The sequence below is a fragment of the Vipera ursinii genome (genome assembly GCF_947247035.1).
Source record: "Vipera ursinii genome assembly, chromosome: W".
NCBI classification, from domain to species: domain Eukaryota; kingdom Metazoa; phylum Chordata; class Lepidosauria; order Squamata; family Viperidae; genus Vipera; species Vipera ursinii.
Genome location: NC_139522.1, coordinates 38,812,136 through 38,837,457, shown reverse-complemented (window position 1 = coordinate 38,837,457; position 25,322 = coordinate 38,812,136). Strand labels below are relative to the sequence as shown.

At 51.5% G+C, this 25,322-nt stretch overlaps 1 protein-coding gene across 1 annotated transcript in view; it reads right to left on the bottom strand.

The window, feature by feature from the left end:
• Nucleotides 1–25,322, bottom strand: part of LOC310648254 (KAT8 regulatory NSL complex subunit 1-like) — a gene marked incomplete at its 5' end in the record, with an annotated part of 277,663 nt that overhangs the window by 71,197 nt on the left and 181,144 nt on the right. The window contains 2 exons of the mRNA XM_083376000.1: nt 1,036–1,093; nt 14,170–14,291. Of these exons, the coding sequence (XP_083232126.1) occupies nt 1,036–1,093; nt 14,170–14,291 (180 nt within the window). The remainder of the gene's footprint in view (nt 1–1,035; nt 1,094–14,169; nt 14,292–25,322) is intronic.

The window sequence follows — 25,322 nt, the reverse complement described above, 5'->3', positions numbered from 1 at the left end:
CTAGTGAAAAGAAGGACTAGGGGTGACATGATCGCAGTGTTCCAATATTTGAGGGGCTGCCGCAGAGGGGGGTCAACCTATTTTCCAAAGCACCAGAAGGCAAGAGAAGAAACAATGGAAACTAATCAAGGAGAGAAGCAACCTAGAACTAAGGAGAAATTTACTGACAGTGAGAACAATAAACAAGTGGAACAGCTTGCCTCCAGAAGTTGTGGGTGCTTCATCACTGTGGGCTTTTAAAAAGAGACTGGACAGCCATTTGTCTGAAATGGTATAGGGTCTCCTGCTTGAGTAGAGGATTGGACTAGAAGACCTCAAAGGTCCGTTCCAACTCTGTTATTCTGTTATATAAATAACAAACCTTCACAAGACAGCCTGATCTTATGCTTTTCAAGGATTATCCAGGTACAATTATTAATATTGGCTGGGAATGGCAGTTCTACAAAATTAGTGGGTGCTAGGGTGGGGAAACCTATGTCCAGAAAATCAGCTGGCTCTCCACTTTTAGTTTCTTAACAGTGACAGCAGCCACAGTGAACTATAATTCTATTTTTTCATCCAAAAATGTCCTGTAGGCAGATACTTCCATTGCTATCAGCCATTCAACATGCCCAAATAATGGCTCTGGACTACTTCAAAAAGTATTCTTCCTTGGAAAAAGTCAACATGTGTTGATGACATGGTCATTTTAGGATGGAAAGAAAGTGATTCATGTTGCAGGTTTTGCCATCTCCTTTGGTAAAGTTATCTGCACTGAAGGAATGAGGATAAAAGGTATGTAAATACATTTGGAAGTCAACATATGTCAATATAATATACAGCAGGGGTGTCAAACTCACAATGTCATGCAATGTGTTGCGATGTATCATGAGGTTTTTTTCCCATTGCTGGCAATGGGGTGGGCACAGTTTTGGCATGACACATCCGGCCCGTGGGCAGGCAGTTTGACACCCCTGATATACAGCATCAGAATTTGCACAGAATCCCATGCATGAAGATTAAGCACAGACAACCAAGGAAAGTCATTACAATTACCTCTTCAGTGTCTTCATCTGGATTCACCTTCAGAGCAGCAACATCCACAACACGCCAACTGAAACAATTGTTCAAAACAAAGAAGAGTCGATAAGGAAAGACACCTCCCCCCTTCCCCCCCATTGTCACCTGGATACAACAGCAAAGGGAATTCTCCTACTCTTGCCTTTGGCCTTTCCTCCATGGAGCTTATGGAGATAGTTTCATTGAGGAACAAAGCAACTCAAGAAGGTAGCTGAAAACTGAGCTTAAACCTTTCTAGGGAATGTCAAAGCCATGGAGGACACCGAGCTTTATGATGGCATTTTAGACTACCTGCCTCTTGCCCTCAGTGGCCCTGATTTTCAACCACGCCTTTCTAACTTTTCAGTCTTTCCCCACTCACAGTAAAGCAAATAATAGAAATGACTGCTTCAAAAGCTTCGTTCCAGAGTTCACAAATGTTCTTAAGCAGCCTTATCTCAATCTGCCCTTTTAATATGTAGTGGCATAATTTTGGATCTTTAAAAGTAAAAGCATGCTGAGCTATGGCTCTTCCTAGAAAAGTACAGACCCATGTTCCATTCACATGACAATTTATGACATTTTTACACAAAATGAATGTTTACTTCTGGTTTCCAGCAAAAAAAATGCCCATAGAGAACAATGGGTTTGCTTTACAACTGCAACATCTGCTTTACAACTGTTGCAAAAAGGTTGCAAAATTAGGTCTGGTCACATGTTTTATGACTCTCATGACTTACAACCAAAATTGTGGGTTTAATTATGGACATTAAGTCAAGGACTACAGTGAATATATAAAGTCTACACTTGGCTGTTAAAATGCCAGGTATTTAAGATATTAAAAAATCAGACCAAGATAAATCACTTCAGAATTTTTCCTACATTTAATATACTATAAGCTGTGCAATTCAATTAAAAAACAAACTGAAATATTTTAGGGGGAAAATAAAAATAAAGTGGTTGTGTAAGTGTGCACACCCTCTTATAAGTAGTCATGTGGCTGTGTTCAGAATTAACCAATCACATTCAAACTGATGTTACATAGTAGTCAGTACACTCCTGCCATCAATTAAAGTGACTCTGATCAAGCCCATATAAAGTTCAGCTGTTCTAGTGGGTGTTTCCTGACATTTACTCAGTTGCCTCTAACAGCAAATCCATGGCTTGAAACAGCTTAGCATAAAAAGGATCTCAATGTTGAAAGGTATTAGTCAAGAAAAGAGTACAAAAAAAAACATCCCAAGGCATTGGATACACCATAGAACACAGTGAAGACAGTCATCAAGTGGAGAAAATATGACACAATTGTGACATTACCAAGAACTGGATGTCCCTCCAAAATTGATGAAAAAACAGCACTGGCTCAAGAGCCTGCCAACAGGCCTACAGCAACATTAAAAGAAGCTGCAGGAATTTCTGGCAAGTGCTGGTTGTGTACTACATGTGACAACAATTTCTCATATTCTTCACATATCTGGGCTGTGGGGTAGGGTGGCAAAATGGAAGCCTTTTCTTTAAAAAAAAATCCAAGCCTGGCTACATTTTGCAAAAGTCTACATAAAATCTGACAAAAGCATGTGAGAAAATACGTTATGGTCTAATGAGACCAAGGTTGAACTTTTTGGCCATAATTCCAAAAAGGTTGTTTGGCACAAAAACAACACTGCATCACCCAAAGTACACCATACCCACAGTGAAGTGTGGTGGCAGCAGCATTATGCCATGGGACTGCTTTTTGTCAGCTGGAACTGGGACTTTAAGGTGAAGTAAATTATCAACAGTTCCAAATATCAGGCAATTTTGGTACAAAACCCTCAGGCTTTGTACAATGCTGAAGATGAAGAGGAATTTCACCCTTCAACATGACAACTCAAAACATTCCTCCCAATCAACAAAGCAATGTCTTTACCAGAAGATTGAAGTTTTGGAATGGCCCAGCCAGAGTCCAGACCTAAATCCAACTGAAAAACTGTGCGGTGACCCGAAGAGGGCTGTGCACAGGAGATGCCCTCACAATCTGACAGATTTGGAGCACTTTTGCAAGGAAGAGCAGGCAAAGATTCCCAAGGGAAGATGTGCCAGGCTGATAGGCTCCTACCCCAAATGACGGAAAGCTGTCATAAAATCAAAAGGAGCTTCAACAAAGTATTAGTTTAAGGGTGTGCATACTTATGCAACCATGGTCTTGTAAGTTTTTATTTTTATTTCCCCTCCAAAAGTTCTGAGGTTTCTTTCAATTGATATTGTAAAGGTGATATATTAAAAGTGGAAAAAATTCTGAAGTGATTTATCTTGGTCTGATTTTTTTAAGCATCTCAAAAGCCTGGCATTTTAACAGGTGTGTGTAGGCTTTCTATATTCACTGTAACAAGGAAATTCCATCAAGGTCACAGGTAAGACCCAGCCTTCCTCATTCCCAACTATAATCTGCTAAAACATGGGCGTCCAACCTTTTGGCTTGCCTAGGCTGCACTGAGTGAAGAGGCATATAAAATATATAATGTTAATGTTAAAAGTTTATGATCTTGTGGGGCCACATTACTAGCTGACCAAGGCTGTATGCAGCCTGTGAGCCACAGGTTAGACACGCCTACTCTAAAGCCTACAATAAATAAAATATTTTCTATCGGGTCTACGACTATTAGGAGCTGACCCTTGGCTGTGCCCACTTCTCTCCCGGCCCCCTGCCATAGCCAACCCACAGCAGCCTTTCATCCTTTCCTGCCAATTTCCCCCCCCCCCCTGCTCTTTATCCCAGCAAATTCCCTGAGGCATGTTTTTACCTGGGTGATTTGCTGCACAGGACAAGTAGCCACACCTCCCAGCAGCCAATTGCACGGTGGGTGGTGGCTGTGGGTGGCAGTGATGCGGAGGCACTAGGGAGAGGGGAGCAGACAGTTGGTGATTGCAGAAGCACCAGAAAAAGCCGTGTGTGTCTGTGTGTATACTCTTAATTTTAATTTGCCTCTTGATGGTGTTTCTCTCCTTGTCCACCCTGCCCCAAATTCTCAGTTTCCTCAATTGAAGGATGGCTGTTATGCAGGGACCAGGGTTTTAGGCTCTGGCACATTGATTGCTGCGGCAGGATAGGAAAAAGTTCTTCCTGCTTGGAATAAAAAGTTGGGGGCAGGAAGGATCATGAAACACCTTGACTGTTATTTCAAGATGTCTTGGAGAACAGAATCTTACCCTTCTTTCTTCCTTCTCTTTCTTTTCCTTCCTGTCTCTCTCCCTTCCTGCCGTTCTTCCTTCCTTCCTTCCTCTCTTTTCCTTCCTTCTAACTTCCTTTTCTTTCCTTCCTCTCTCTTTCTCTCTTTCTTCCTTGGAAAACAGGAAAAGGGAGGGAGGGTGAGAGGGAAGGAAGGAAGGAAAAGAGAGAAGGGAGGGAGCGAGAGGGGAGAAACGGAGGAAGGAAGGAAAGAAAAGAGAAGGAAGAAGGAAAGAAGAGAGTCTAAGATTCTGCTCTCAAAGACATCTTGAAATAACAGTCAAGGCGTTTTATGATCCTCCCCTCCTTTCCACCCCCAACCTTTTATCCCAAGTGGGAAGATCATTTTCCTGTCCTGCTGCAGTGATCAATGTACCGGAGCCTAAAACCCTGGTCCCTGCATCACAGCCATCCTTCAATTTATTTATTTATTTATTTAATTAGTTTTATATACCGCCCTATTCCCGAAGGACTCAGGGCGGTTTACAGGGCAAAGTTTAAAAACAATGTAACAGTTAAAATAGAAATAGAATTAAAATAAATTAAACTAATTACTAGCCCAACAAATTAAAACAAAGTTTAAAACTTAAAACCCCTCAGTCCAGGCCAGATAGATCAAAGAGCCAAGTTTTCAGGTCCCGACGAAACAAACGATGGTCGGGGGCGGTCCGGAGTTCCACAGGTAAGTCATTCCATAGGGCAGGCGTGCCAATAGAGAACGTCCTCCCTCTGGGGATCACCCGCCGGCACTCCCTGACCGGCGGCACCCTAAGGAGGCCGTCCTTATGGGAGCACACAGGATGATGGGAGCTTGATGCTGGCAGCAGATGCTCCCTAAGATAATCCAGGCCCATGCCATTTAGGGCTTTATAGGTCATCACCAGCACCTTGAATCTCACCCGGAGGGCAACTGGAAGCCAATGCAGCTCGCAGAGAAGAGGCGTTACACAGGAGTATCGGGAAACTCCCATCACAACTCGCGCGGCCGCATTCTGCACCAGCTGAAGCCTCCGTGTGGTCCTCAAGGGCAGCCCCATGTAGAGAGCGTTGCAGTAGTCTAACCGGGAGGTCACGAGCGCATGAGTGACTGTGCATAGGGCATCTCGGTCCAGATAGGGCCGCAACTGGCGCACCAGGCGAACCTGGGCAAAAGCCACGGCTCCTATATGATCTTCCAAACTGAGCCGTGAATCCAGGAGGACGCCCTGTTCCTCCCCATCCAGACCCGGACCGCCTCTAGGCAACGGGACATCACGGCGAGGGCATCACTGGGTTGGTTTGGGGTGGAAAGAAAAACCTGGGTATCATCAGCATACTGATGATACCCCACCCCAAAACCACGAATGAGCTCACCCAGCGGCTTCATGTAGATGTTGAACAAGAGGGGAGAGAGGACCGACCCCTGAGGAACTCCACAAACGAGAGGCCTCGGGGCGGATCTCTGCCCTCCCGTCAACACCATAGGAGGAGAACCACTCTAAAACAGTGCCCCCCACTCCCAACCCCCTGAGACACCGCATTAGGATACCATGATCGATGGTATCAAAAGCCGCTGAGAGATCTAACAGGACTAGGACAGAGGAACAACCCCTGTCCCGAGCCCGCCAGAGATCATTCACCAGCGCAACCAATGCCGTCTCCAGCACGACCAATGCCGTGCTGTACCCAGGCCTAAAGCCCGATTGGTACAGGTCTAGATAATCAGTTTCCTCCAGGAACAAAGGAAGCTGATGCACCACCACGCTCTCAACAACCTTCGCTAAAAAGCGAAGGTTGGAGACCGGACGATAGTTGTTCAAAATAGCCGGGTCCACAGCAGGCTTCTTGAGGAGGGGCCTCACCACCGCCTCCTTCAAGGAGGTAGGGAAGGTACCCTCTCTCAAAGAAGCAGTTATTACTGCCTGGAATCAGCCTCGTGTCTCCTCCCAAGCTGAATACACCAGCCAGGAGGGGCACGGGTCCAATAAACACGTGGTGGAACTCAGTCTCCTCATGATCCTGTCCACCTCATCCGGGGTCACAGGATCGAATTCATTCCAAATGACATTCTCAAGACCGCTCGATTCCTCCCCATCAGTCTCTGCCCAGTCAGAGTCCAGACCGGCCCGAATCTGAGCGATTTTGTCCGCAAGATGATGACTAAACTCCTCGGCCCGCCCCTGCAAGGGCTCCTCCCTCACCTCCTGATTAAGGAGGGAGCGGGTAACCCTAAACAGGGTGGCCGGGCGATTATCTGCGGACGTGATGAGGGCAGCGAAGTAATTAGACTTCGCTGTCCTCATCGCCGCGAGGTAAGACCTCGTAGCGGCTCTCAACCGCAACCGGTCAGATTCAGATCGGCTGGCTCTCCAACAGCTCTCCAGACCCAGTCTCCGACGCTTCATCTCCCGGAGCTCCACAGAAAACCATGGAGCCCATTGGGATCTGCACCGGATTAGGGGTCGCAAGGGTACAACCCGGTCGAGCGCCTCGGTGGCAGCCCTTTCCCAGGCCTCCACCAAGGCGTCGGCCGGGCTGTGAGTGAGGGAAATAGGTATAGACCTGTTCTGTTCCAGCCTACTACCGGCCCTGCAGAAAAGGCAGGGACAACCCCTTTACAAAAGGCAAAAGGCTGGAAGTAAGCCCGCCAAATTTATTTACACAAAACAGATCCAAAACAGAGCAAACTGAGCAAAACAAAATATGAACCACTAAAACAGGAGCTATTCAAATGGTTGCCTTCAGCAAACTAGCCCTCCCACACATTCCCCTTTTAAACAGTTCAAGGCGTGGCTTCTCTCTGCCTCCTTCCGAGGTGCCCCATTGCCTTCCTCTGTTTACTCCTGATTGACTGCCTCCTGCGTCGGGCGTCCTTGAACAGGGGCAGCTGTGGGTCATCTTCATCCACGCTGTCAGGCTCACACAACTGGGTCTGCGTAGTAACCAGATGGGAGGGGCCTGGCTGAGAGCTCTGTGAAGCCTCAGAACTGTCCTCTACAGGCTCTTCAAACCCCTCCTCCTCCTCCTCCTCTGAATCGTCCGACGCAACTGCCGAACCCACAGGCTGACCCTGAATCACAACACTATCCCGCACCGCAGGGCCCTTCTCCCGGGTCTGCCGATCCAGATGCAGTCGGGATGAAAATTGTTCATGAAAAGCAGACACCAAAGCAGGAGCATGAACGATGGTCGCGTCCTCCCAGGTGAACTCCTCTGGTCCGCAGCCTTTCCATTCAATCAGGTACTGGAAACGACCTTTCAGCCAACGGGAGTCCCTGATGCTGGCGACCTCGTACTCGGGGGTGCTGTCTCCATCACAAGGTCCTGATGGGGGAGGTTCCGCTCGGCGGAGTGGACAGGCCGGTTGCTCGGGGACCAACAGAGACCGATGAAAGACTGGATGCACGAGCAGGGAACGTGGCAGAGTTAAGCGATAGGTGACCGGATTGATGACAGCCTCAATTGGGAACGGTCCTAAATATCGGTGATCTAACTTTCTCACAGGCCGTGTTGACGGTAGGTTCCTGGTGGACAACCAGACCCGATCTCCCACAGATAGTGGAGGCGTATCCCGCCTTGACCGATCAGCAAACCTTTTGTAATCGGCCTTGGCTTTCTCTAACTGTCGTCGCACCAATCAATGGATTGCCTGTAACTCTGCCATGTAGTCGTTTGCTGCCGGCTCCGGTGAGTCCATGGGAGAAAGAGGGAACAACCAGGGGTGATATCCCACATTGGCCAAGAACGGTGTCATCTGTGTGGAGGTGTGCTGCGAATTGTTGAATGCAAACTCAGCTATGGCCAGATAGTCCACCCAATTGTTTTGCTGCAGATTGACGTAGCAGCACAGATATTGTTCCAGAATACCAATGACCTTCTCGGTTCCCCCGTCAGTTTGAGGATGATGCGTGGACGAGAGGCAAATCTTGATATCCAACGTATGCATCAACTCCTGCCAGAAGCGGGCTGTAAACTGGGCCCCCCTATCAGAGACGACTCTATCAGGGAGGCCGTGCAGCCGAAACACCTGCTGAATGAACATACGACTAGTGGCGCGGGCTGACGTTAAGCCACGACAGGGGATGAAATGCGCCATCTTGGTCAGCATGTCCACCACCACATACACTGTCGTAAAACCAGAAGACGGGGGTAAATCTGTCAAAAAGTCCATGGACACAGCCCCCCAGGGTCTTTTGGGTGTTGGCAAAGACTGCAGTAATCCAGGCAGGGCCCCTGTCACTGACTTGGCCTGCCTGCATGGGATACAGGAAGTGACATAGGTCTGGACATCATGTGAGACTCAGGGCCACCAGAAGGTACGGGAGACCAGGTTCAGGGTCTTGAACAGGCCAAAATGCCCCGCTGCCGGGTTATCGTGACACTGGCTGAGGATGAGTCCCCTGAGTGGCCCTCCCGGAACGTAAAGCCGGTCACGATAATACAAGAGTCCATCTGTGACCGTCCAAGGAGAATCTGGCCCCACCACCTCCTTCCGCTGAGCCACCCACACATCCTGCTGCTGTGCCTCCCGGATCCAAGCCCGTATATCAACCGGCTCCCGCACTGCAGCAAAAGACTCGATGGGGATCACTGTCCTAGGCAGAAGCTTGTCTTCCACTCGGGAATATTCGGGCTTCCTGGACAGAGCATCCGCTCTTTGATTGTGCCTGCTAGGTATGTACTTAACTCGGAAGTTGAACCTCGCAAAGAAAAGAGACCACCGGATCTGGCGTTGGTTCAAATTCCGAGCGGTCTGCAGACTTTCCAAATTCTTATGGTCCGTCTGGACCTCGATTTGATGCCGCGCTCCCTCCAGATGATGCCGGACCTGACGAAAATGTTGATGGTGCACCTCTCGCGACGGGGAGTAGATCAGGATGTCGTCCAAGTAGATCACAACAAACTGATCTAACAAATCCTGGAAAATATCGTTCATGAAATGCTGAAACATGGCGGGGGCATTGGTAAGGCCAAACGGCATCACCGTGTACTCAAAATGTCCATAGAGAGTACCAAATGCCGTCTTCCACTCATCACCCGGCCGAACCCTGACGAGGTTGTAAGCTCCACGCAGGTCCAGTTTCGTGAAGATCTTAGCCTCCCGGAGTCGGTCCAAGAGTTTGGGGATGAGGGGCAGCGGGTAACGATTGTGCACCGTGATGGCGTTGAGTTTCCTATAATCGCAGCAAAGCGGCAATTCGCCGGACTTCTTTTTAACGAAGAGCACGGGTGCAGACACTGGTGAGGACAAGGGCCGGATGAAACCTCGAGCCAAATTCTTCTCCAGAAAGTCCCGCAATGGAGCCATCTCGGGGTCCGACATGGAGTACAAACGGCCCACTGGGAGAGGTGCATCAGGGACTAAATCAATGGGGCAGTCATAGGGCCTGTGTGGGGGTAATTGATCTGCCTCTGTCTCGCTGAACACATCAGCAAAGTCGGACAGTTCGAGAGGCAAGGAAACCCCTCGGGAACCCTCCACCTGACCGGCACAGATATGGCGGGTGTGGTCCACGCACTGCAAGCTTGGGAAGGTGACCAAGTTCTGTGACCAATAGATCTGTGGGTCATGCGCCCGGAGCCACGCCAGTCCCAAGACCACGGGGAAATGCAGATCTGAGGTGATATAGAACTGCATGGCCTCCACATGGGAACTGATGGCCATACATAATGGTTGCGTGGCGGCCTTAATTGGCCCAGACAGGAGCACTCGACCATCGATAGTCTCCACTAACATGGGCGGTTCCACCGGGCACTGGGGAACAGCCCATTTGGCCACAAATGCTGAGTCCATAAAATTTGTGGTGGCCCCAGAGTCAATTAAGGCATGGACTGGAATCCCCTTTGGCTTGCCAGGAAGGATCAGACGTGCCTCCAATATCAGATGCCATGGAGGTCCACAGGCAGCATCGGAAAGACGTCGCTCAGTGTTGTTGTGGGACACCTGATCTATCACACCGTCTAGATCGGGCTCGGGGCGTTTCCCGACAGAAAAGTAGGGGACTTTCTCGGGGCAGACTCGGTCACTGATGCCTCTTGTCGCTTCTTTGGGGAAAAAGCAGCCAAATGCCCAGGGTCCCCGCAGTAAAAACACCCCCCCGACCGTTGTCTGTTCATTTCAGTCACCGAGAGACGAGACCTGGCGGCACCCAGCTCCATTGGCTCCTCCCTTTGAACTGGGGTCTCACGCACAATAGGGGCTGCAGGGGTCTGTGGGGTGGCACGGCGACTCCTTCGCTGCTGCAACTGAGTGTCGATCCGCAGGCAGAGATGGATCAGCCCATTGAGGTCTGAGGGAATATCCACACGGGCCAGCTCATCCAACATCTCCTCCGACAATCAATCCTGGAAGGCATCCACAAGTGCAGCCTCATTCCAGGCGGAATCCTGGCTAAGCAGCCGAAAATCGCTGATATAGCCCTGTAGGGGGCGTTGACCCTGCCTCAGAGTTTTCAAGCGTCGAGTAGCGGTCTGCGTCTTTATAGGGTCCTCATACATCAGACGCATATGATCACAAAACCCCACAAAGTTGTCCAACAATGGACTAAGTTGAGCCAGCAGAGGCGTGCCCCAACGAGCTGCATCACCGGAAAGAAGGCTTAACACAAACCCCACCTTATCCCGGTCAGTGGGGAAATCAGCTGCTCTCACGCTGATAAAGAGCTGGCATTGTCCCAGGAAAGCAGGAAACAGTTCTGGAGTGCCATTAAATTTATCCGGCATCGCAACTTGGCATTTTCTCCTGGGTGGTGGTGATGGTGGGGGTGCAGCATGGACCTGAGCTTGCAGTTGAGCCACCTGAGCTGCCAACAAAGCAAGTTGCTGGGCGAGCTGGGCATTCTCAGCACATAGCTGCTCCATAATAATAATAAAGGGTGGGAGGCTGAAGGCAAACTGTTCTGTTCCAGTCTATTACCGGCCCTGCAGAAAAGGCAGGGACAACCCCTTTACAAAAGGCAAAAGGCTGGAAGTAAGCCCGCCAAATTTATTTACACAAAACAGAGCAAAATGAGCAAAACAAAATACGAACCACTAAAACAGGAGCTATTCAAATGGTTGCCTTCAGCAAACCAGCCCTCCCACACATTCCCCTTTTAAACAGTTCAAGGCATGGCTTCTCTCTGTCTCCTTCCGAGGTGCCCCATTGCCTTCCTCTGTTTACTCCTGATTGACTGCCTCCTGCGTCAGGCGTCCTTGAACAAGGCCAGCTGTGGGTCATCTTCATCCACGCTGTCAGGCTCACACAACTGGGTCTGCGTAGTAACCAGATGGGAGGGGCCTGTCTGAGAGCTCTGCAAAGCCTCAGAACTGTCCTCTGCAGGCTCTCCAAACCCCTCCTCCTCCTCCTCCTCTGAATCGTCCGACCCAACTGCCGAACCCACAGGCTGACCCTGAATCACAACAAGACCCAAGCGCCGTCTGGAACCATTCCAGATCCATTAGGCACCTGGGGCGGAACCACCTGGTCGGTTCCACAGCCCAGCAGCGAGGGGTGGCAAGACGGAAGACCAACCGCAGGAGATGATGATCGGACCATGACAGGGGGACAATAGTTGGCGAGCCCCCTCCCAGATCATCAAGCCACTGTCCAGATAGAAAAACTAGGTTGAGAGTGTGACCCCCCCTCATGAGTCGGACCCTGAATTATTTGGGTCAGGTCCATGGCCGTCATGGAGGCCATGAACTCCCGAGCTAACTCCGACAATCCCCCCAGGGAAGGAAGGTTATAGTCGCCCAGAACTATAAGTCTGGGAAACTCAACCACCAACCCTGAAAGGGCGTCGAGAAGCCCGGGCAGGGCCGTTGCTACACTGCTGGGCGCCAGGTATGTCAGCAACAAGCCCAACTGAGCCCCAGGGCTGCAACTCAGGAGGAGTGACTCACTCTCGCCCATCTGTACAACAGTGGTTTCCCGCGGACATAAGGTCTCCCGTATAACCACCGCCACACCCCCGCCCCTACCCTGAGCCCGTGGCCGGTGAAGCACACAGAAACCTGGAGGGCAAAGCTCAGTCAGAGGGACACTTCCCTCTGAGCCCAACCAGGTTTCCGTAATGCATGCCAGATCCGCGCATTCTTCCTCGATCAAATCACAGACGAGGGGAGCTTTGTTCACAACGGATCTGGCATTAAAATATACCAGAGGCCTGATCCCCCTCACCCCCGGATAAGCGGGTAGCAACCGGAGGGTCGGAGCACGCCACCGCTTGAAGACAGCGGGGGCGTGATCCCAGATGTTGATATGGCCCTCCATGTAACCACCTGCTGCCGTTCCCAATCGTCGTGGGGATTTGAAACCCCACCCCACTGCTGGGAAAACCGGAGGTCCCCAACCCCAACTCCGTCTCGCCGGGAACCATCTCAGGCCCAGACTGACAACCGGTTGATAAAATACACCCCATATCCCTCCCAACCCTACCATTCCCCCCCCAGCCCCTTAAAACAACCGGCTAAAAAAACATACCAGGGGTCTCTTAATACGTTTCCACCAATGACCCCTGTCTATGCTCAACCACCTCTCGGGGTCCCAGCAATTGGGCCCATTTTTAAGGGAAGTAGAGGAAAGAGCAACAGGTCGTACCCAGGAGGGAGGAACCCTCCTGAGGGCATACAAGTCCACGCTAGAATAACACAACTGAACCATATACTAACAATATCCGCTTAGGGAAGTTATGAGCAGATAGATGGTCAACTAATACTGAAATGATGTTAAAGTAGTATTAAGTCCGGAGAGTGTCTCAGATCCACCAATCTGGCCCCACTCTCACCCAAGCCGGCAACCAGACAAAGGAGCCACAACTGTCCTCTCACAACAGTTGAGGTGTCGAATCTGGGGTAGACTGATCACAGACTACCGAGATAGACCCACCCCAACTGATCTCTCACATTGAGGAAACTGAGAATTTGGAATGGCTTGGAGGACGAGAGGCAAAGAAAAATGAAAAGTGCACCCCCGTCCCAGCTTTCTCCAGTTTTCGCAGCCAATATCGCCTGCCCTCCAGCCACCCGCTGTGTCCCCCAGCCACCCGCCACCCCCTCAGTGCCTCTGCATCGCTGCTGCCTACAATCTAATTGGCTGCCAGGAGGCATGACTACTTGTCCCATGCAGCGAATCACCTGGGTAAAAATGTGTCTCGGGGAATTGGCCAGTATGAAGGGCTGGGGGTGGAGGGCCAGGGGAGGTGTCATTGGTGGGAGAGGAGTGCCGGTGGAAGGCCAGCAGAGGATGAAAGGCCACTGTAGATCAGCTGTGGCAGGGGGCCGGGAAAGAAGTGGGCGCGGCCAAGGGTCGGTGCCTAAGTCCCATTCCATTTTCTATCAAGCTGCTAGACCTTATGAAATTTCACTCCCAATGGAAGTGTGGCCTCCATAACGGAATTTTTTTTTGTAAGGCCAGCAGTGTAAGGAACATACTAGGTCCATTTCGTTTTCCTGGGAAGTCCTTGACCCCCCCAAATTTGACTGGAGACCTATTCTGTAACTTATTTAGCAGAATGCTTAACCTGATCTTAAGAGAGTTGCTTTGTTTCTAGACCACTGAGGGAGCATTGGTGGTCTTGTAGATATTATTTAGTTGTTTAACTGGCATCCTTTATTACTGAGCATGCTAGCAGCTGAAAAATATAGATCAGCAACGTCATGGGGCCCAGAGATTCTTCCACACGTGTCCCTATTTATCAGAGGTTCTCTGTAGTCTGCAAACCACTGGTGGTCTACAAGCTTCATTCAGATGGTCTGTGCAATGGGAAGAAAAACAAGATTCTAATGCTTGTATTGTTAGTGTTGTGGAGCAAAAATATTTTATCAAGTAGTTCCCCAGTAATTTTCAAGCAGTCTACAGAGGAAAGATTTGAACAATGAGACATTACACCATTCAATTGGTTTAGATGAACAGGAAGATAGATCATGGAAGTTTAAGGTGCTAACTAAACCTGTGGATATACCTTGGTGTAAGAATTTCTTTGTATTGAAGTTTTTCTACCCTGGTCGTTGCAGCAACAGACATTGGTATGACAATGTTGTTAATGTCAAAAGAGCTTTCCCCTCTTCTCCTCCTTGGCTGCTGCTGCAAAACAATGCAGAAAACAACAGTGAAAATCAGACAGTGATATGAAGAGGGAAAAATTTCAAAAATAATAGCACCAAGAAAGAAAAGACAAATTTTCTTGTCTTTTAATCTAGTGATTTAACAGGAAGTGGCTGCTGCAAGAGCTCAACATTTGACATCATGGGACTTCTTGTCATCTTCTCACCCCTCCTGTTGGGGGAATAGTAAGGATAGTGAAGAGAAGAGAATGAGGGTACCTATTTTTTTGTATATTGATTATATTCATGTCCTGCAGAAAATTTAGGCCAATGTCTTTGGATAGTTCATTCTCAGCCAAGATCTTAAGTACAGGCATGTAAATATGGGTTTGCAAATACAATTGGAGGGGATTTATATAAGTTCTAATTTGTTTAAATATTCTGGGGAATCAAATACTAATGGAAAATTTAGAACTTCTGATGTAAATTCCAAGCAACCTTGTAAAACTAAAGCAAAGCTACTCTTCTGGGCTGCAAAATTCACAGCTATGAGACAACCAAGGGCTAGAATATAAAGTCAACGTACACTGAATTACTTGTTTATGCAAAGAAGGTAACAATCCTAAGATACTTTCTGAATACTAATTAGATGAAGTTGGTTTTTCCATTTAGGATGATTGGAAGAAAAATCCTTGGGTATCTGAAGAAGCATGCAGCTTGAGGAAAAGGAGTAAATTAAGCATTTCTAGGCCATTCTAGAGAATCTGAATGGACAATGCCTTATATATACAGCTTTACATAGAAAAAGGTAAATGTTCCCCCGCACATGCGTGCTAGTCGTTTCTGACTCTAGGGGCCGGTGCTCATCTCCGTTTCCAAGCCGAAAAGCCAGCGCTTGTCCGAGGACGTCTCCGTGGTCATGTGGCCGGCATGACTAGACGCCAAAGGCGCACGGAATGCTGTTACCTTCCCACCGTAGTGGTCCCTATTTTTCTACTTTCGAACTGCTAGGTTGGCAGAAGCTGGGACAAGTAACAGGCACTCACTCTGTTACGCGGCACTCGGGATTCGAACCACCAAACTGCCGTCCTTCTGATCGACAAGCTCAGCGTCCTAACCCACTGAGCCACCGCGTCCTTTTTTACATAGGTACAGTGAGGGGAAAAATATTTGATCCCCTGCTGATTTTGTATGTTTGCCCACTGACAAATAAATGCTCTGTCTATCTTCAAGTTGTCACCATTGAGAAACACTGTCTTAAGGAGATTCTCAGACTCTGCTCTGTTGATATAGAAATTTATACCAAACTATTATACCCATTTAAGACAGTTATTTATTTACTTCATTTTTATTGTACCGATCACTGATCACTCAAGATATCTTTATTACTGCTCTAAATGCTTGGTACAGAATATACTTAGGTCTTTTTTTAGTATCAACAAACTTAGAAGAAAGGGTTACTAACAGGCATTTATGAAAAAATAGCCTATTATGGGAAAATTTGAAACCAACCTTATTATATTTCAAACTTTTAAAATAGTATCCAACTACTATTGACTAGACGCCAAAGGCGCACGGAACGCTGTTACCTTCCCACCGTAGTGGTCCCTATTTTTCTACTTGCATTTTTACGTGCTTTCGAACTGCTAGGTTGGCAGAAGCTGGGACGAGTAACAGGCGCTCACTCTGTTACGCGGCACTCGGGATTCGACCCGCCAAACTGCCGACCTTCTGATCGACAAGCTCAGCGTCCTAACCCACTGAGCCACCGTGTCCCTCCTAGGCAGCTTACAATCATGAAAACAAGATAAAACACTAAAACAATAAACACTAAAATTGATTTAAAAGTGACAAGATGGGAAGGGAGCAAGATGAACATGGGGAGGTGGGGGGGGGGGTCTTAGTCCATTAACCACATCCAGAATGACATGCCCCCATTGGGGCCCCAGGCCATTAGGCAGAGCCAGATCTTCAGGCCCTTTTGGAAGGCCAAAAGGGTGGGGGCAGATCTCACCTGGGGAGGGGCACAATGTTCCAGACAACGGGAGCCATGAAAGAAAAGCCTCTTCTCCTGCACCCCACCAGAAGGAATTCCTTGACTAACGGGGTCTGCAGCATGCCCCTTCTTCCAGCGTGGGTGGGGCAGGCCAATCCCACTGGGGTGAGATGGTTTCTCAGATAACCTGGACCCATGCCATGAAGGGCTTTAAAAGTAAGAACCAACACCTTGAATTCTACCCAAAAGCAAACTGGCAACCAGTACAATTCGCATAACAGCAATGTAACATGGGCCAGTCTAGGGGTCTCAAGAACTTTCTGTGTGGCTACATTCTGCACCACCTGTAGCTCCCGAATACTCTTCAAGGGTAACCACATGTAGAGCATGTTACAATAGTCCAAGCATGAGATGACCAGGTCTTGAGTGACTGAGTGCAGGGATTCCCGGTCCAGGAGAGGGCACCACTGGCGCACAAAATGAAGTTGTGCAAAGGCTGTCCTAGCCATGACTGCCACCTTCTTGTTGTGACTCAGGGCCAGCCTGTGGGTCCGACAGCCGGCTCCGACGTATCGGAGGACTCAGATGAGGGGGAGGAGGGAGACGAACCGGCTGATGATGGTTTGGAGGCTTTGCAGAGTCCTCAGCCGGGGACCTCTTCTCAGCTGCGTGAGCCCGAGAGTGCGGAGGATGATGACCCACAGCTGGCCCTGTTCAAGGACGCCCGACGCAGGAGGCAGTCGAGCAGGAACAAACAAAGAAAGGCTATGGGACTCCTCGGGAGGAGGCACAGGGAGACCACGCCCTGAGCTCTCTATAAAAGGAGTGTTTGGGGAGGGGCTGGTTGCTGAAAGCAACTTTCCGCTTGAGAAGACAAGCTCTAGTGTTTTTGTTAACTGCGTAATTAAATCTTGGCAGAAGCCTTTTAGCCTTGGACGCTCTCCAGTCTCTTCTTTCTGATAAGGGGTTTGTTAGAAGAGGGCTGGTTCAGAACAGTTTGCTTTCAGCCTCCCACCCCTTACAACTACGATGGAGCAGCTTCTTGCCGAGAATGCTCAGCTCACCCAGCAACTCACTTTGCTGGCAGCTCAAGTGGGGCAACTACAAGCCCAGGTACATGCTGCACCCCCACCCAGGAGGAAATGTCAGATAGCTATGCCGGATAAATTTGCTGGCAATCCAGAACTGTTTCCTGCCTTCCTGGGACAATGCCAGCTTTTTATCAGCGTGAGAGCAGCTGATTTCCCCACTGACCGAGATAAGGTGGGTTTCGTGTTGAGCCTTCTGTCGGGAGATGCAGCTCGTTGGGGCACGCCTCTGTTGGCACAGCCTAGCCCTTTGTTGGATAACTTTGGGGGTTTTGTGACCATATGCGCCTCATGTATGAGGACCCAATTAAGGCGCAGACGGCCACCCGACGCCTGAAAGCTTTGAGGCAGGGTCAGCGCCCCCTACAGGCCTACATCAGCGATTTCCGGCTGCTTAGCCAGGATTCCGCCTGGAATGAGGCTGCGCTCGTGGATGCCTTCCAGGATGGCTTGTCGGAGGAGATGTTGGATGAGCTGGCCCGCGTGGACATTCCCTCAGACCTGAATGGGCTGATCCATCTTTGTCTGCGGATCGATGCCCGGCTGCAGCAGCGAAAGAGTCGCCGTGCCACCCCACAGACCCCTGCCGCTCCTGTTGTGCGTGAGCCCCCAGTCCAGAGGGAGGAGCCAATGGAGCTGGGTGCCGCCAGGTCCCGTCTATCGGAGACGGAAATGGACAGACGACGATCGGGGGGGTTGTGTTTTTACTGTGGGGACCCTGGACATTTGGCTGCTTCTTGCCCGAAGAAGCGTCAGCGGGCGTCAGTGATCAAGCCTGCCCCGAGAAAGTCCCCTGCTTTGCTGTCGGGAAACGGCCCGAGCCCGATCTAGACGGTGTGAAAGATCGGGCGACCCACAACGACCACGCCGAGCGACGCCGTTCCGACGGTGCCTGTGTACCTCCACGGCATTTGATTCTGGAGGCACGTCTGATCCTTCCTGGCAAGCCAGAGGGGATTCCGGTCCATGCCTTAATTGACTCTGGGGCTACCACTAACTTTATGGATTCGGCCTTTGTGGCCAAATGGGCTGTTCCCCAGTGTCCAGTGGATCCGCCCATGCTTGTGGAGACCATCGATGGTCGAGTGCTCCTGTCCGGGCCTATTACGGCCGCCACGCAACCCGTGTGTATGGCCATCAGTACCCATGTGGAGGCCATTCAGTTCTACGTCACTTCGGATCTGCACTTCCCCGTGGTCTTGGGACTGGCGTGGCTCCGGGCGCATGATCCACAGATCTATTGGTCTCAGAACTTGGTCACCTTCCCAAGTTTGCAGTGCGTGGACCACACCCGCCATATCTGTGCCGGCCAGGTGGAGGGTTCCCCAGGGGTTTCCTTGCCTCCCGAACTGTCCGACTTTGCTGACGTGTTCAGCGAGTCAGAGGCGGACCAATTACCCCCGCACAGGCCCTACGACTGCTCCATTGACCTAGTCCCTGATGCGCCTCTCCCAGTGGGGCGTTTGTACTCCATGTCGGAGCCCGAGTTGGCTGCATTGCGGGAATTCCTGACAAAGAATTTGGCTCGTGGTTTCATCCGGCCCTCGTCCTCGCCAGTGTCTGCGCCTGTGCTCTTCGTCAAAAAGAAGTCGGGCGAGTTACGGCTTTGCTGTGACTACCGGAAACTCAACGCCATCACGGTGCGTAACCGCTACCCGCTGCCCCTCATCCCCGAGCTCTTGGACCGACTCCGGGAGGCTAAGATCTTCACGAAACTGGACCTGCGTGGAGCTTACAACCTCGTCAGGGTTCGGCCGGGTGATGAGTGGAAGACGGCGTTTGGTACTCGCTATGGACATTTCGAGTACACGGTGATGCCGTTTGGCTTGACCAACGCCCCCGCTGTGTTTCAGCATTTTATGAACGATATCTTTCGGGATCTGTTGGACCAGTTTGTCGTGATTTACCTGGACGACATCCTGATTTACTCCCCGTCGCGTGAAGCGCATCATCAGCATCTCCGTCAGGTCCTGCAGCGCCTCCGGGAACATCGGCTGTTTGCCAAGTTGGAGAAGTGCCAGTTCTACCAGGTGACCATCGATTTCCTGGGTCACCGCATTTCTCCTGAGGGCATCGCCATGGAGCCGAGTAAAGTCGAGTCGTTGCAGAGTTGGCAACCCCCGCGTCGCGTGAAGGACGTTCAGCGACTCCTTGGATTTGCCAACTACTATCGGACATTCATCCCTGGCTTTGCTGCCTTGACAGCCCCCCTCACCCGGCTCCTGCAGAAGAAGACTCGGTTCCAGTGGAACGCCCCCGAACAACAGGCGTTCCAGGCTTTGAAGGACGCCTTCATGAAGGAGCCCATCTTGAAACATCCCGACCCGCAATGGCCGTTTGTCGTGGAGGCGGACGCCTCCGACATTGCCATTGGGGCCGTGTTACTCCAGGCGACGACGCCCAGCGGTACCCTTTTCCCTTGCGCGTATCACTCTCGGAAATTGAACCCCTCGGAGCGCAACTATACCATCTGGGAGAAGGAGCTGCTGGCCATCAAGGCGGCGTTCGAGGCTTGGAGGCATCATCTGGAGGGGGCGCGGCATCAGATCGAGGTCCGGACGGACCACAAGAATCTGGAAAGCCTGCAGACCGCTCGGAATTTGAATCAACGCCAGATCCGGTGGTCCCTCTTCTTTGCGAGGTTTGACTTCCGGGTGCGGTACATACCAAGCGGGCACAACCAGAGAGCGGATGCTCTGTCCAGAAAGCCCGAATACACCCGAGCGGAAGACAAGCTTCCGCCCAGGACAGTGATCCCCGTCGAGTCTTTTGCTGCGGTGCGGGAGCCGGTGGATATACGGGCTCGGATCCGGGAGGCGCAGCAGCAGGAGGCGTGGGTGGCTCAGCGGAAGGAAGAGGTGGGGCCAGATTCGCCTTGGTCGGTCGCGGATGGACTCCTGTATTATCGTGACCGGCTCTATGTTCCAGGAGGGCCACTCAGGGGACTCGTCCTCAGCCAGTGTCATGATAACCCGGCTGCGGGGCATTTTGGCCTGTTCAAGACTCTGAACTTGGTCTCCCGTACTTTTTGGTGACCCCGAGTCCGACACGATGTCCAGTCTTATGTCACCTCCTGCATTCCTTGCAGGCAGGCCAAGTCAGCGACAGGGGCCCCGCCTGGTTTACTGCAGCCCTTGCCAACACCCAAGAGACCCTGGGGGGCTGTGTCCATGGACTTTCTGACGGATCTACCCCCATCCTCCGGCTTCACGACAGTGTTTGTGGTGGTGGACATGCTGACCAAGATGGCGCACTTCATCCCTTGTCGCGGCTTACCGTCAGCTCGCGCCACTAGTCGCATGTTCATCCAACAGGTGTTCCGGCTGCACGGCCTTCCCGATAGAGTCGTCTCCGATAGGGGGGCCCAGTTTACAGCCCGCTTCTGGCAGGAGTTGATGCGGGCGTTGGACTTTAAGGTTTGCCTCTCGTCCGCGCATCATCCACAAACCGACGGGGGTACCGAGAAGGTCATCGGCATCTTAGAGCAGTATCTGCGCTGCTACGTTAACCTGCAGCAGAACAATTGGGTGGACTATTTGGCCATAGCCGAGTTTGCCTTAAACAACTCGCAGCACACCTCCACGCAGATGACACCGTTCTTGGCCAACGTGGGTTATCACCCCCGGTTTTTCCCCCTTTCTCCCGTGGACTCATCGGAGCCGGCAGCGAACGAATTTATGACGGAGTTACAGGCGATCCATCGGTTGGTGCGACGGCAGCTGGAGAAGGCCAAGGGCGACTACAAGAGGTTCGCCGATCGGTCGAGAAGGGATACGCCTCCACTATCGGTGGGGGATCGGGTCTGGCTGTCCACCAGGAACCTACCATCCACTCGGCCGGCGAGGAAGCTGGACCACCGTTACCTTGGACCGTTCCCAGTCGAGGCCGTCATCAATCCGGTCGCCTATCGTTTAACTCTGCCACGTTCCCTGCGCGTGCACCCCGTCTTCCATCGGTCCTTGTTGGTCCCCGAACAACCGGCCTGTCCACTTCGCCAAGCGGAACCTCCCCCATCAGGAACTCGTGATGGAGGCAGCACCCCCGAGTACGAGGTCGCCAGCATCAGGGATTCCCGCTGGCTGAAAGGTCGCTTCCAGTACCTGATCGAGTGGAAAGGGTACGGGCCGGAGGACTTCACATGGGAAGACGCGACCGCCGTTCATGCCCCTGCGTTGGTGACTGCTTTTCACGAACAGTTCCCATCCCGACCGCATCCGGATCGGCAGACCCGGGGGAAGGGCCCTGCGGTGCGGGATAGTGTTGTGACTCAGGGCCAGCCTGTGGGTCCGACAGCCGGCTCCGACGTATCGGAGGACTCAGATGAGGGGGAGGAGGGAGACGAACCGGCTGATGATGGTTTGGAGGCTTTGCAGAGTCCTCAGCCAGGGACCTCTTCTCAGCTGCGTGAGCCCGAGAGTGCGGAGGATGATGACCCACAGCTGGCCCTGTTCAAGGACGCCCGACGCAGGAGGCAGTCGAGCAGGAACAAACAAAGAAAGGCTATGGGACTCCTCGGGAGGAGGCACAGGGAGACCACGCCCTGAGCTCTCTATAAAAGGAGTGTTTGGGGAGGGGCTGGTTGCTGAAAGCAACTTTTCCGCTTGAGAAGACAAGCTCTAGTGTTTTTGTTAACTGCGTAATTAAATCTTGGCAGAAGCCTTTTAGCCTTGGACGCTCTCCAGTCTCTTCTTTCTGATAAGGGGTTTGTTAGAAGAGGGCTGGTTCAGAACACTTCTCTTCAAGCAGAAGTTGCAAGTCCAGGAGAATCCCCAAGTTGTGCACTGAGTCTGTCTGAGGTAGTGCAACCCCACCCAGAACTAAAGATGTTTAAAGTCCTGGATCCCAAAGTTCCACGCACCCAAAGCCATTTGTTTTTACCAGGGTTTAGCCCAGGGGTCGGCAACCGGAAAAAGGAAAAGAGCCACTCAGAACCGGTTCCATCACACAAACAAAAAAGTGGGAGCCGCAAAAAGTGCGCGCGCGTGCGTCCACACATGCGCATGCGCAAAAACATTTTGTGCATGCGCAAAAAACATGGGAGGCACCTGCGCGACGACGGGTCTCCCCTTTGGAGAGGTGCGCGTGCACCTCCGCCCAAACGGAGTTCTCGGCACTAGTGGCTTTTGTAAAGCAGGAATTGCTTCCAGCGGAGTCTTTTCCCTCTATTTTTTTTTTACAATAAGTTTCTCCTCCCTCTCCCCTCCCTCAAAAATAGAGGGACCCGGTCCAAAGCGCTAATTAGAAACATCATTTGAGCAATAAACTTAAACACTTTCGAGCAAATAATGCCTGCGGAAAAGGGGGAGCGAGCCAGGAAGCTGGTCCTCGCCTACAGGCGAGGATAGGAATACTACGCATGCCCAAGATGGCGGACGTGCTTGGGTGAGCTCCGTGGTGAGCTCCGGTTACCTTGGCGTCCTTGGAGTCCTCGGAGTCCGAAGGGGGGCTGCAGAGGTGTTTCCCCTCTGCGCTGGAATTTGCTGAGCTGAAAGAGCTAGGAAGAGAGATGGCTGATATTGCCGTCGGCGATGCAGACCCATTTTGAAGCGCTCCAGCGTTTTCTTCTTCGGAGCGTTTTCCAGCGTTTTTTCTTCTTTGGAGGCCCTCTGTGGAGCGGTGAGCTGCCGCGGCTTGGAGGGCTCTGAGCAGCTGCTTCTCGGAGCCATAGAGCTGCGGCCTAGAGTGGCCTCCAGAATGCGGAACGCTGAAAGCTGAGAGTATGCGAAATGGCTCTTCGCTCATGCTGTTTGCTGTTTGATGGCCACTGGGAGTCTGTTTCGTGCCTGTCTCTGGCAAAGGGGACCTTCGGCTGGGCGTTGGTTTTCTGGCGCTGCACGCTGTGGGTCAGGCGGCACAGGTCAGCTCATGGTGCTCGTGTCCTGTGGCCATTTGGACTTGAGCTACCTGGCTTGGATCCATCTGCTGTTTCAGCCTTCTTCGCTTTTCTCGCTTTTGAGAAGATTCTTGTGACTGGAACTTTTGTCATCTTCAGGTTATGTCGGTTAATTGCTGCTCTAATTCCTCTCTTCCCCTCACGAACCCACCAAACCCATCGGACTCAGAAGGTCTTGGAGCTGAGCCGCTGTGGGAGGGTGGCTCAGCTATACCATCAATTGTACCACCCTATACCATAGGCTATCTCCCTAGAGGTGAGAGATCTAGGGAGGTATGCTTTATTTGGGTTGGTATTCTGTCCGCTTCTGGATAGGTTTGGACCCTCTGTGAGAGAGAGGTGCCCGATCTGTCTCGGGAGTCACCTGGCCAGCTCAAGTGGCAGGAAGCTGGTGGACTGGACACTGTTGATCTTCTATCTTACATCTTTCCAAGTGACTATGGGACTGCCTGGCTGGATCTACCCGAAAAATGGTTTTATTTAATTCCATCCTATTCAAGCACGGACTTATTTGCGCTCAGGGGTGCCCCCCCTTCCTGGGTGCGACCCGCCTTTATTTCAATCTATCCTCTTGATGACGGGCCCAATTATTGGGACCCTGAGAGATGGTTGGGCAAGAACAGGAGCCTCCATCACAAATTTAATAAGAGGCCCCTGGTGCACTTTTTAGCTCAATTTTTTGTGGGGTTAGGGAGGAGGGAGGGTTCTAAAAAGGTTTGGTTGGAGACTGGGGGGGTTCCACCAACCGTTTCTCAGACCAGGCCTGGGATTGATCGTGCCGTGACGAGGCTTGGGTTGGGTGCCTCCGGGGCCCCGGAGCAGGATGTGGGTTTGTCTATTCCCACGGCGGTAGGGAATGGCAGCAGGCGTATGAACAGGGGGCCGTATCAATATCCGGGAGAGCGTCCCCACTGTCTCCGTGCGGTGATGCGCTCCGACCCCCTGATTTCAGCCTATGGTTCCGGGAGCGAGGATGAGCAGCCACCTGAGCTCAGGCTCGTGTATTTTAATGCCAGGTCCGTAGCCAACAAGGCTCCTCTTATATGTGATCTGATCGAGGAGGAGCATGCGGACCTGGCTTGCATCACGGAGACCTGGTTGGACCCAGAGGGCGGTGTACCTCTGGTTGATCTTTGTCCATTGGGTTTCCGGGTGCTGCACCAGCCTCGAGCTCAGGGTAGGGGTGGTGGAGTGGCAGTAGTTGTGAGGGAGACCTTATGTCCGCGGGAGACCTTATGTCCGTGGGAGGCCACCGTTGTCCAGATAGACGGGTGTGAGTCCCTCCTCCTGAGATGTGGCCCTAGAGCTTGGTTGGGCTTGCTGCTGGTGTACTTTTCGCCTAGTCGCGCAGCAGCAGCCCTGCCTGAGCTTCTCGATATCCTCTCAGGGTTGGTGATTGAGTTCCTCAAACTTATGGTTTTGGGTGACTTTAATCTACCATCCCTGGGGGGATCATCTGAGTTAGCTCGGGAGTTCATGGCTTCCATGACGGCCATGGACCTGACGCAAGTTATTCAGGGTCCGACTCATGGGGGGGGCTACACGCTCGATTTGGTTTTCCTATCTGGACGGTGGTTAGATGATCTAGGTGGGGGTTCTCCAATTGTTATGCCCCTGTCATGGACCGATCATCACCTCCTACGGTTGGTCTTCCGTTTTGCCACTCCCCATCGTGGGGTGGTTGAACCAACAAGATGGTTCCGCCCTAGGTGCTTAATGGACCCTGAGCGGTTCCAGGCGGCGCTTGGGTCCCCACCTGCCTCCTTTGCTCACAGCTCGGCCGATGCCCTAGTGGAAGCCTGGGAAAAGGCGGCCATGGAGGCACTCAACCAAGTTGTACCCATGCGGCCCCTGACCCGGTGCAGATCCCAATGGGCACCATGGTTCTCCATGGAGCTCCGGGAGATGAAGCGTCGGAGACGGGGCCTAGAGAGCTGTTGGAGATCCAGCCGATCTGAATCTGACCGGTTGCGACTAAGGTCTTTCACGAGATCTTATCTCGCGGCGATGAGGACGGCAAGGTCTAATCACTTTGCCGTCCTCATCGCGTCCGCAGATAATCGCCCGGCCGCCCTGTTCAGGGTAACTTGCTCC